This window comes from Pelodiscus sinensis, chromosome 1, assembly GCF_049634645.1.
Source record: "Pelodiscus sinensis isolate JC-2024 chromosome 1, ASM4963464v1, whole genome shotgun sequence".
Lineage (NCBI taxonomy): Eukaryota > Metazoa > Chordata > Testudines > Trionychidae > Pelodiscus > Pelodiscus sinensis.
The window spans coordinates 155,119,573-155,132,789 of record NC_134711.1 but is presented as its reverse complement, the minus strand read 5'-3'; the positions used below and the strand labels follow the sequence as shown (position 1 = coordinate 155,132,789).

The 13,217-nt window shown below is 38.4% G+C and overlaps 1 protein-coding gene across 1 annotated transcript in view; it reads left to right on the top strand.

Moving 5' to 3' along the window:
- Positions 1–13,186, top strand: part of CIP2A (cellular inhibitor of PP2A) — a 32,534-nt gene extending 19,348 nt beyond the window's left edge. The window contains exons 13-21 of the mRNA XM_075908291.1: positions 340–458; positions 1,081–1,273; positions 4,051–4,125; positions 4,231–4,341; positions 5,295–5,491; positions 5,941–6,054; positions 9,656–9,738; positions 10,318–10,457; positions 11,549–13,186. Coding sequence (XP_075764406.1) covers positions 340–458; positions 1,081–1,273; positions 4,051–4,125; positions 4,231–4,341; positions 5,295–5,491; positions 5,941–6,054; positions 9,656–9,738; positions 10,318–10,457; positions 11,549–11,719 — 1,203 coding nt within the window. The 3' untranslated portion in view covers positions 11,720–13,186. The remainder of the gene's footprint in view (positions 1–339; positions 459–1,080; positions 1,274–4,050; positions 4,126–4,230; positions 4,342–5,294; positions 5,492–5,940; positions 6,055–9,655; positions 9,739–10,317; positions 10,458–11,548) is intronic.
- The last annotated feature ends 31 nt before the right edge of the window (positions 13,187–13,217 follow it).

The following is a 13,217-nucleotide window of genomic DNA, read 5'->3' as shown; positions in this document are numbered from 1 at the left end:
GGGAGGACAATGACCATTTGCATAGGTAAGATAATTTTGCGCTCAGAGACAATAATATCTTTCCCACATTACACGTTATCTGAACTGAATGCCATTACATAGTCCTGTGCAGGTAAAGTGCAGAATCCTGAAAGCAAGTTTTTCATGTTTGTAAAAATTCATAGCTCTGTTAAATTAAATGGGTTCAGAAAATTGCAAATATGTATATCTGCATACATTTTTACAAGGGTAACTGAAATTTAAAAAATTATATCTGTTCACATTGTTTTTGGTCTATTGCAATATCTGGATTCCGTGGTTGATTATAAATATAAATTGACACAAGTGGTTTCTGCCCAGGATCAACGTTTGATTACACCTTTGGCTTTTGCTTTAACATCAGACAACCGAGAACAAGTACAGGCTGGACTTAGAATACTGTTTGAGGCAGCACCATTACCAGACTTCCCTGCTATAGTGTGAGTTTCGTGTGGGTGGTAAGGGGCTAACAACGATATCTTTCACTTTCATTACTTTAGTCTGAGTGATTTATTTAAAGTCTGAACTTGCATCTTTTTCACTACTAATGTTCCAAATGTCTGAGTAACTGTTACATTCTTCAAAATGTTTTCTCTGCTCTCATAGTTGAATCTTTCATCATCGCAAATTCTGGTCTGTTATGCATGCTGGGCCACATTACAACTTGTCCGAGAATGGTGAAAGTCCAGTAACTCAAACTGTCAAAGCTAGGAACAGATGCTGTGCAATTTAAGAGGAGCTGGAAATATTCTTTCCAATAGGATACAACATTTGTTTGTAGATATAGTAGATAAAATTCACAGTGATTGTAGAGAGAAACTGCCATCTGTGAATAATTTTTTGTTTTTGAGTTCTTCTCCTTTTTGTCTCAAAACATTCCATGTACATATCTAACTGAATTGTAGCTAGTACAGTATTTTAGTTCTAATAGGGATGATGTTATATTTTCCAAGTGTTGTGTGTTCATGTTGTACAATTCTTTGTATAAAATCATTGTCTCCAACCTTCAAATTGACATTCTTTCCAGGTTCTGTTACTTACTTTATAAATCTTGTTACATAGGCTTGGTGAAAGTATTGCAGCAAATAATGCTTACCGACAACAAGCGACAGAGCATGCGTCAAAAAAAATCCATATGCAGTCATCTGTTACTAATACTATACCCATGAAATGCTCTACTTCCTACCCTTCGGGTGATGATGCAACAACTTCAAACATTCAAGAACTAATACAGAAACTACAATCTGGACTGGAGGTTAATAGTATTTTTTTATATTTCTGGTAGGATAACTACTTACTTTGTTAGTATTAACAGAGTTGTAGCACCTGAAACTTTTAGGCTACAGTATAACGTTGACAAATGTTAACTCGGACACCGCACCAGAACTCAGTATGTATGCTATTATATTCTCAGGCAGAAGCTCAAATAAGAGGGCCCCTGTTGTGTCCAGAGAGATCAACAGTCTGGTCTATTAGACTTTCATAGTTGAGAACCTTTCTCTTGATAGTGTATTGCTTATGTTTACCTAGCTTGCAGATATGGGACTTAGCAGATATGTCCCACAAAATCTAAGATCTTTGTGGCAATGATGCACAAAGGGATAAGTTATTTATAGAAATACATTCCTTGAGGTGTGGGGGATGGAGGGAGCAAATTGCATTCTAGCACATAGGCTATGGGATAATCACTCACCTTTTTTAGATACTTGTCTGCGAGCACCTCTCGATCTTGATATTTATCCTCACAGCATCCCTATGAGGTAGAGACGTTGTCTTGCAACAGTGGAAATATTACTTCCATCTGATACAGCATTCATTATAAGATGAGCAAACAGCTTTAACATTCTTTTTTATTTAAATTTTCTAAAGCATGTGTCTAGATACCAAATACAGAATTTCTTGCATTAACTTAACTGGTTTCTCCAGTACAAAATAATTCCAAATATGGCAACAGCTCCTGCAATCGAAACTGTAAAATGAATTTCTGACAGAACTAAAACTTACTGGCATACACCTAGTGTTGTACTTAACTCTTCATATCAGAGGAGCTGTTCCTTCCAAGAGGAAATGTCTTTTTACATTTTTTGTAATTTATTCCATTAACATGAAATACTTCAGTCTTAAATGTTTAACACAAGCTATCGAAGAAAAGTCATTGTAGAACAAGGGTGGGGAACTTTGGGGCCACTGACCCAGAGAAAAACTAGTCAGGGGCCGCGCACAGGTGAGAAGTTTAATAAAAAAAACTAGTCAGGGGCCGCGCACAGGTGAGAAGTTTAATAAAAAAAACTAGTCAGGGGCCGCACACAGGTGAGAAGTTTAATAAAAAAACAAAAACAAAACCCAAACTCACACTGACTTGGTCCCTGACTGAGAAGAAGAAAGGCAGTCCTCACTGTTGAAGCAAACGCCTTACTTAGTTTACGCGGCTAAACAGTTTTATTGGCCAATAAAAGCAAAGTGAGCCAAACGTGGTTTTAGCAAAGCTGGGCCCAGTAAGGCTGGCTAATGCAATTAATTTTAGTATTTTATACCCTTAACCAAACAAGTTTGATGTTAGGGCAAGAAATTAAAGCCAACTTTAAAGAGGAATTATTATTAGCAGAGGAAAAAAAACAGGTTTAGAGGGAGTTTGAGCTTTAGCTTAAAATAGTTTATTAACATATTTTAACAGCACATTTTCTTGGCCTTTTTTTTTTTTACCTTGGTGAAGGCCAGTTTACTTTTTTAACCTACGTGCAGACACAAGAAACTGAAATGGCTTTTGTTATACAGAATGGCTTTTAGCTAAATATAAAATGGTTTTTACATCACCTTCTCTTCATACACCAGAGTCTAGGATGTGCCCGGGCTAGAGGATTGTGTGCTCCAGCCCTGCGGTGGCAGGGGGTTGAGCACCAGCATGGGCTCTCCAGTGCTGGGGGAAGGGAGCCCTGATCTTTGGGGGATTGGATCCAGGCAAGCTGCGGGGGGGCGTCAACCAGCCCCCTGAGCCTTAGGTTCCCCATCCCTGCTGTAGAAGAGGTCATCTTTTTGTAATGCATTTTAAGTTCTTCACATGAAAAAGCTAAGTAAATTAAAAACAAAATAGTCCAAAGAATGTTTTATCATTGGTCTTGCCATGTTTGTACATTTTAGTAAAATTCTAAATGAGACCTTATGTGATCCTTCAACTTTGCATCCTCTTGGATCCTACTGTTACAGAGAGAATTAAAAACAAATGGGGAAAAAGAATACATGTCTGATCTTCTACATTAGGGAATTTTCCCTGTGTAGGAAGTGATGGTGTCACAAGATGTTAGTAAACTATCTTTGAATAATACTTCTATACTGAAAAGCACAAACAGCTGGGTTCATTTGTGCAGCAGCATCCATGAGCATAAACTGAACAACATGCCCATAATTGGCGTTAATCTCCAGCACCTATGGAAAGCTCTTCTTTACAGAATATACAAAAATGTAAATGTTTTCAAAGGTATTCAGTTGAGTAAACATATAAGCCATAAAGGTCAATTTTTTTAGCATATTAAAGGGTCTTAAAGATGGAGACATTTCAGACTGTCTCTGTATTGTTTCCAACAAAATATTCTGATCCATCTCTGTAAAGGTCGTGAATTCCAGAGATTAGTGGTTTTTTGGCCATAATGCCCCGCCACTAGTCCTGCAGAACTGAAATACCATTTCACAGGAAGAACTCTATAGGCTTCCCATGCCCAACCAAACTGTACGAGCCAGCAATATATAGTTAATGAGATCTCCCTCATTTTTGAAGTGATACTAACTTATATGCCTTCATTGGGTAAATTTTTATTCAGTAATTCTGATATTTGCTTTCATTAAATGAATAGGATTGAGATATACTTAAGTTGATGCAGCAATACTTTTAATCTTTGAAGGCAGAGTGGCTGCCAGCCTGTGGACTCATTTAATTACTGTACTCTCATCAAGACAAATGATTGTTGATCCAGTAGCTACAAATCTGACAACTTAACTTCAAGCTGCTGAATTCTACTACCGTAACTTCTCCCACAGATGAAAGAACCAAACACTGATGTGAGGATGTCTGACCTAATGGACGTCTATGAACAGAAACTAGCAGCATTAGCTGTGAGTACATATGAACATATGTATTTATATGACTGTAGAGTATAGGTACTTGTATGAAAGGTGAAAATTAATGAAATAGCGCTATTAATCTTTCTTAATCTTTAGTCCAAAGAAACCAGGTTACAAGATCTATTGGAGGCAAAGGCACTAGCGCTTGCTCAAGCTGATAGGCTAATTGCCCAGTACCGTTGTCAGAGAGCCCAAGCTGAATCTGAGGTGAGTATGAGTAAGGAAGTCTGGACGGTAGAGGTATAAGATACTTATAAGATCTAGTCCATACTGTAGTTCTTTTGTGGAGGTCCCAGTAGAGAGTGTTTTTTTTACATATTTCCTAAGCTACAACTAAAATTAAAAAAAAACAAAACTAAATACTACTGATAAATTACCACCTGTGGAAAATATTCTAAGCTAGTGTCACTTCTAAATTTTTCTGATACAGTAAATATTCTTTGTTTCATTCTTTTATATCTAATAGTTCCTTGAGCCTCTATATTTAACATTTACACCATAGAAGTGTGACTGTATGTCATTTTTGAAGTCTGCCCTTCCTTCACTGTTTAGCCAAGTTATATGTGTGAGTTTTGTGGACATGGCTAGCTAGTGTTAATGCCCCATTACCAATTGGTCTTTCAGAAAAGCCTCAGTAATTTTCCACATCAATGCAACATCATTCACTGTAGTAGTGTTACTGTTCAAGTTTTATAATGCTATTCTGAGAAACTGTACTTCTCAGTATAGTATTGAAATGAGAGGCATTAGCAGACAGCTCTAAATCCACTTCCTGTTTATATATTAGCTAATAACCAGTCTCTGTTTCTTTGGATAGTTACACTTTTGAGTGAACCTTCAGCCACCAATATAATCACTTCAGATACTCTTTAAAAGTATCTAAACTTTTAAGGTCACAAATGTCTAACAAAAAAGTAAATCTCAGCATATAAAATAACTGCTTCAGTCATCATTTGCCAAAACATTAAAGGTGCTTTAAAGTTAGACAGCGAATTTTAATATTATATGCTGACCATGGAATATTTGATCATATAGGTTTTATGGATGATCTAGCAGTAGGGTGAATTATAAAATCATGTAAAGTTCCCAGGTTTTGAGTGACTTAAGCAACATAACTTAAGCATGTAATGGAGTTTGTGTGTTTTCTTTTTGCTCAAAAGGCAAGGACACTTGCTGCAATGTTGAAGGATACAGAGCGAAAAAATGAAGAACTTGATGTTTTGCTGAAAGCTCAGCAGGTAGAATCTGAACGGGCACAGAATGACATAGAGCAACTCTTTCAACATAATAGGAAATTACAAACAGTGGCTGAAGAATATGAGGTACTGAAAAGATCCTCCGTTGATCTTCTGCAGAAGTAAGTACTTAACATCTACATGTTCTCTAACTTAAAAGAAAAAAAAATTAGGCAACAGAGAAAAAAGAGAAAATGGGTTTCACAGGGCCTTCTTAGAGGACCTACTTTTACCTAATTAGTCTTTTCTGCCAAAGAGCGCTGGGTACAGCTCTGTCTGAATCCTATAAGGGTGTGTCTAGACTACTGGTGTGTTTTGGTGGTTTTTTTTATTAAAATCCTCTGCGTTGAAAGTAAATCAAAAGAACGTGGTAGTTTTTTCAACAACAGAAAACATTTTACAAGTAATAACATTTTTTTCTCATTTCGAAAAAAGGAGTTGTTTAATGCAAACTGTGCTTTTTTCAAAAGAGAGCATGTTGTCTTTCATGAAAGTAAATTTTTTCTTTCATGAGAGTAAATTTTTAACCATTACTTTTCTTAACCATAACCCATCAATTATTTACTTTTAGGCATGAAACCACTGAAAGACAATATAAAGATCTGCAGGTTACATGTAATTCACTAAATAAACAAACTGAGGCCATGAAAAAGCTGAATGAATCACTTAAACAGCAGAATGACAAGTAAGTCTAGTTCATTTTTTTTAAAAGCAAATTAAAGGGATATGATCAAGTCACAACAATACCGATTGCTTAATTATCTCTGATTTCTAGAGTCTCCTGAGGGGCGGGAGGCCCCTCAGATTTCTCCAATTTGTTTTGTTTCTGGTATTCCACACAAAGAGGCAAGGAGAACTTCAAGTCATGTAAAATTCCTGAAACTACTTGGAGTACATTATGGAATTTAGTAGGTTTCAAGACCCCCTTCTCGTGTGCAAAGGATTCTCTCGTGTAAAATAGTGCTTTTGTCAGTACATTAGGGTCAAAAGTTTTGCTAATTAAGGATTTGTAAAATAACGCTGTGGCAATCAGCTGCAAAGTGCTCTCCTGTTGACTCTGGTACTTCACCGGAATATAAAACATGATTTAAGTCAACAGGAGAGTTTCTGCTGTTGACCCAATGCAGCGTAAACCTGGAAATAAGTCGACCTAAATTACGTCAACTCCAGCTACGTAATTCATGTGTCTGGAATTGTGCAGTTTAGGTCGACTTAACCCTTAGTGTAGATCTGACCTAAGTAATTCCCTCTCATTAGAGGGCATCTTAAATCAGGCCAGAGGGCAATGATGAATTTCAATCATTTAACTCTGTGAGGCATATTTCTATTAGTCTAATAGGAATTGTTTGATTAGTCTAGCTAAATTTGACAGCCTTCACTAGTTCTATGATACTTGGTGGTAGTCAAGGCAGAGAAGAACTTGACAAAGAAAAGGAGTCTTAAACTCCCTCTTCTACAGTGATGGAGCTCTTAACTTGTTCATCACTTTTATTATAGCAGAAGTCTTCTGTACAAATTTTAAATAATTGGAGGTTGGGCCCCTCTATCAGAGGCAGCAGCGCAGTTTGACTGGCACCTGGTCTATGAGGGAAGCTTTTTTTAACTGGCTTCCCTTGTGGATCAATCCCCCCCTGTTACCACACATTGCTGCCTCTGATACAGATGCAGCAGCACTGAGTGGCATCAGCCCCCCTGTCCGTGGAGGGAGTCCAAGCTCCAATTATTTCAGTTTGTATAGAATACCTCTTCTATAAATAAAACTGATGAAGATGTATCAGAGCTGTGCAGGGTGGCAAGGGGCTCTCCGGGAGTTGGGCTGGGAGCACACTGGCTGCTGGCCCCGTGCCTGGGGACTATTGAATAACCATGTAACTGCTAAGATTTAATGCTGTTATACAACTATTCTATTACATGATATCTAACATCCCTAACTGTAACTCAATATATAATTTATTATTGCTGTACTTCACTTTCCTCCTGTGATGTAGGACTTGGAACATGTTCAAACATAAATGACTAATTTAGTTCTTCTCTGCTTCACAAGTATATGTGCTCACATACTCCTATCCCAAATGAACAAGAATTCTGAATTTAGTTTCTTCATTCATCTTTCCTAATCCATCAGACTACCCAGGTTTTTGAGGACAGAAAATTGGTAGGCTGGCCAGAGAAGTGAGGTGGGAAAACTGATCTTTCATTGCAACAACTGAGGAAAGAGCTTCTAAGTTGTACATAACTTTTTTTATTCCCCCTAACTGATATTTTTAAGGATGATAACTCTTTTGCAAAAAAGACAGAGTAAGATCAGACCAAATATGTTCACTTTATATGTAAATTGCTTGGTTTTCTAGCTTCCAGTTATGACAGTTAAGCTGCATTATTCCGGGCTTTTGTATCACCAGTAGTAAAAACTCTGCAGTCAGAATGTAGTTAACAAGTGTGATTTATAACGCAGAGTGGAATTACCATTCATGTGTTTAAAGCTTGTCTTCAGCATTAATAGGTGTAAAATTGTATTAGCAATCAAATATTACTCATATACCAGGAAGCTGATCTGATCTTACGTTTTCAGATTGTCTATTGTTACACTGCCTAGGGACCTTGGTGTAATAGGTACTGTGAAATAAATAACAGCAGTCTACTTCCCTCCACCTTCACTTTGGGAGTTTCCGATTAGGATTTAGACCATAGGCAACAGATGTACAACAGACCAAGTAAAAGGATGGCAAAGTGACACATTAGTGCATTTACATAAGTTCGTAATTAAAGGATACAGTAGAACTAAACTTAATTCCCATAATTTAATTTTTTTAACTTAAGCAATTAATACCTTGTATTATAGATATATCAGCAAAAAAGATTGTCTAGTACAGTGGTTCCCAACCTTTCCAATCTACTAACCCTCTTTCAAGTCGTATTTCTCTTGCATGTCCCAAGTTTTACCTTACTTAAAAACTATTTGCTTAAGTGTGCTGTAACACTTCTGTCTGTTACTGAAAAACTTCTTTCTCATTCTGTCTGTATGCAACTTTAGTTTATACTGACTTTGCTAGTGCTTTCCATATAGCCTGTTGTAAAACTAGACACATACCTAGATAAGTTGATGTACCACCTGTAAGACCTCTGCATATTCTCAGGGGTATGTTGTGTTTCTCATTGAAAACCACTGGTCTATATATGTAGTCCTCCTAATGGATGGACAAAATGGTATTGAAAACTGTGCACCATAGTTGCAGAAAATGCCTTTTTCTTAGAGCAGGTTTTATTAATGTACTTGGTGTGGGATAGTGTAGCATTAATAAATTTACAACACTAGCTAAATGGGTTTTCAATCCCAATAAGATGGTTGTGTTCACTTGCTTGGTGATATCAAAAATGATTTATTACTTGTACAGGTTGGACCTCCCTGGTCCAGCACCCTCGGGACCTTAGCTGTCCTGGACCAGGGAGTTTGCTGGACCAGGGGGAGGTCAAGTATTCCCCCCTGCTGGCTGCCCTACTCCCAGGTTCCTCTCCCTGGGGCTCCCTGCCCTGCTGCTGGCACTACTAAAGCTGGCCTGGCACAGCTCCCCGCCTTGCTGCCCCAAGATCTCCCAGAAGCCCAGAGGGGACCACTTGGCGGCTTCTGCTAGTCCTGCTGCTGTATGGTATTCCCCAGGATTCCCAGCTGGGTCCCCCTAGCCACCGGCAGCCTGCTGCTGATGGGAGTTCTCCATCTGGAGTGTTTGGCTGCCCCACTGCTGCTGGGGATTCCTCCGCCAGCCCCACTTCAGCTGGGGGTTCCCCGGCAGAGGCTGCTTGGTCACTGGACCCGCCCCCCACTACTGGGGGTTTCCCAGGGTTCCTGGACATCCAGCTGCAAGCTGCTCTGCTGCAGCCAAGGTTTCCTGGGGGGGGAGGAAGAGGGTGGGCAAGGCTTCTCAGCCACATGGCCCTGCTAACACTGGGGGTTCCCCAGCCAGGGTCGGAGCTCCCTGACTGCCATCTGGCCCCGTTGATGCTGGGGTTCCTAGCCTGGCGGAGGCTTCCCACATGCTCTTTGCTCCAGCAACATCCATGGCCCTACCAGACCATAGATGTTGCCAGACCAGGGAGTCCCAGATTTGGGAGGTTCAATCTATACTTGGGGGACTGAGTCTCTAGGATTCAGGCTCTAAGAATGAATAAGGAATGCTGCACAAGTTGTTATAGCTTGCTGCTGCAAAGAGATGGGAACATGAATCTTGCATCTGTCTTTTTATGTTTGAAATAACTGGTAATCAGGATTTTCTCACTTGCAATTTCAGAACTGTTGCACAATTGATAGAAACAGAAGATCATAGAAAAGAATTAGTGAAACAGCTACAGGATAGAGATAGTAAAATATCAAGTAAGTCATTGTCTGATTTTGTAAATCTAGTGCTATCCATAGAGAATTAACTGGATTTAAATAGACTCATTGCTGGATTATTTTTTAGTGATCTTATTTCTGGACAGCAAAATTTTTGTTAAATACACGAAGAGTGGATTTTTAGCTTTAGGAGCAAAAGGTAGTCAGAGAAGCATGTAACTCTTATTCAAAACATAGACTTAAATATCTGTAAAATATAAAATGAGGAATTGTTTTAAGGTCACATGGTGGAGAAGTCCCAAGAAAGTTTTAAAAGCTTGCCAAACCTAAACTGTTGCCTTTTGCATGGTTTCAAAACAAATAACTGCCTTCTTGAAAACTTTCTGTTTCGAACAGGTTGACTAGAAACTGCTAAGCTACAAAGTAGGACAAGTTAGATTAGGTAGGTCATCATTTGAAAAGTCATCAGCGAATATAAAATGTTTTGCAGTAGATGGCAGTACAGGCTAATTACATTAGTAGTCCTGGTGTGTGTAAAACTTAAACATACTAGCAGTTTTACTAGGAATTGGAAAAATTAAAACTTGCTAACTGTCTCTTCAATACATCTTTCAAAAGGCTTACAACAAAAGATAAAGCTTCTAGAAGAAAAACTGAAAGTCCGGCATAAAGAAAAAGCAGATATGGAAGAAAGTATTGACATTCTAAGAAAGGAATTAAGTAAAACAGAACAGGCAAGAAAAGAATTGAGTATTAAGGTAAGAATTTCTGTTGGTAGCTTACTGAAAACTGTAAAACCCAGAATTAGAAAATAATTGTTAGAAATGGAAAATTGTACAAAAAAAATGTAGAAAATAGCTAAAGTTAAGGCTGCCTCAATTTCTCATATAATTGAGCAAGGGACTTCTGAGATTTAAACCGGAGAGGGGTTATCTGTTCTGTTAAGGCAATGAGCTTCTTTTTAAGTTTGCTGTGGCTCTTTCCCCACTGTTCCCCTGGATCCAATAAGTTATAGATGTGTTTCGGGGAGCTATGCTGAAGATGCACATATTATATCAAGGTATGAGAGAGTTCTGTATATACAGGAGGCCCCTGAGATGTGACCGCCCAAGTTCTGACCCCCCCCTTTCCCTCCCCCACACACACACTTACAACCATTTTTGTAAGTGTGGAGGGGGCTGGAACCCCCCGACTTATGTTGACCTGCATTTACGACAGGGCCTACCCTAAATGCAGGTTTGAGTTACAACGCCCCCAATTTGCAATGCTTCCTCCCGGAACCAATTACATTTCAAGTCGGGGGACTCCTGTACTTCTAGAATCTAGACTAACCAACAAAATTTGTCAGTGGTTGCAGAAGAAAGGTGTGTCTACTTTGAAGTTAGTTAGGGACCTGTCCTTGCACTGAGCAGGGCACAGGATCTTTCCCTTGCTAGAGGCTGTGGAGAGAAAAGAGACTTTTTGCATCTTGTATGCTCTTGTAAAGGTTTGGCACATCGTGATCTTCAGTTGTTTTTAATGAGATTAATACTTACCTTTCAGTGGTGAGTATTGACATTTGTAAAGCATTTTGAGAAGCAGAAAGACATTCCTCACGTATCCCTCACCCAGCAGAGCCTAGGGGAGCCCAGCCCAGTAGATTTTCTGTGCTCTAGCCCCATGGGATGATGGCAGGGCTGGAGTGCCAGGACAGGCTCCCCAACTCTGGGCTTTGGGGGCTGGATCCAGTCAAGTCAGTGGCTACATCTGGCTCACGGGCCTGAGGTTCCCCACCCCTGCCTTAAGTGAAAGTGTTCTGTGAACTCCATTGTGGGAGGGATTACTGAACTAGTTTTTGTTCATGTTCCAGGCATCTTCCCTGGAAGTTCAAAAGTCCCAACTGGAAGGACGTTTGGAAGAAAAGGAAGCCATAGTAAAACTGCAGCAAGAAGAACTGAGCAAACATTCTCATATGATAGCAATGATTCACAGTTTAAGCGGTGGGAAACTAAGCACAGAAACTGTGAACCTCAGTTTATAGGGCTCTTTAATTATACAGTTTAATGATATCTTATACATTTGAGTAAGGCTAAAATTTATACACTATCTTGCTCAAATATCTCAGACTGAAATTGACACAAGCCTACACCATTGTTTAAAGAAAAACATGATTGCTTTTTATTAAAAACATGCTTTGGCTTGAAAAATCTGAGCCATATTACAGTAGGTAGGCCTGCAGCTGTTTTAGTTGAGGTTAAATGGCCACATTTCCAGTGACTGCAGTAGGAGCAAGATAAAGCTCTGGTCTTGTGATTAACTATCCCTTGATACTGGAATAAAAAGGGGAGAGAGAGTCCTCTATTTTTGGTACTCACCCTCTTACTGCCAGTGGGATATACTGAGACTTTCATTTTGGAAGGTTTCAATGCTACTTCTGCATAATTCCATGCTCCTTGTTTTGAGATGGAATCTACATACAGATGTTGCGTATAGAAATATTAATATAGCACAGATTCTAAATATCTAAGGTGCAAATCTAGAAATATGAAGTCAGTAATGTAGATTAAAGGGGTAGTACTTGTTGCAAGACACCTGTTACAGCGAGAGCTGTATTTGACACAGCTTTAGTTGAAAATACCTTAAATATTAACATTCAACTAATTAAAAATACCTCCACATATTTGTGAAAGGATGTGAATTTGAAAAGGCTGAGGGGAGGCAGGGAGAGAGTATATATGTCAAGTTGCCAGAAAGTAGTGTCAATTAGAAATTGTAGATGTGTGGAATACTATACATCTCTTTATGCATTTTCAAGTATCTGTTAAATGCCATCAGTACATTGCTCCTAAATTTCATAGCACTTTCTCATGATTCTTAAAGGTCTGCAATTAATTTGTCAGTTTTACCTGATGTACACTAGCTTTTTCAGCATTGTCAGTTGTGCATTGTATAAAAGATTTTATACTCCTTTTTTTTAAGCTTAAAATGTAACTTACCATTTTCGTAAGAAGAAAATGTTATATATTTTACACAAAAGATTTGTGCTTTTTTTCTGGGTCATGGGAGCATACTTTTCCTTCTAATTTACTAAAATTAGATGTGACATGAACAACATGTCTACCATCTCAAATGTCAAAGAATGGCTGTGTACATTTCAGAAAAACAGTACGGCAGCATTTTGAATGATATAATGTGTACCAAAATTGTATCATTACTGCCATTATTTTACTATTTATTTTGTGCTGACCAGGTTTTAATGTTGTTCCATAAGAATAGATGCCTTATTTTTTTTCAATTGTATTATGGGTCCATCTTCTTACATTTGCATAACTACAGAGAGTCTAAGCACAATCTTTTATATATTAGATAAATTTATAAACTACAGCTGAATAGTGGCTATTTTAACTTGCGTATCAACTGTGTATTTATAATGACTAGTATCTTTTTGACAGTTTATAGATATTGTTGGTCTCCATGATGGGAAGGGGAATAAAAAATTTGCTCAATTTTGTTTGTTTCATATACTGTATACTATAATA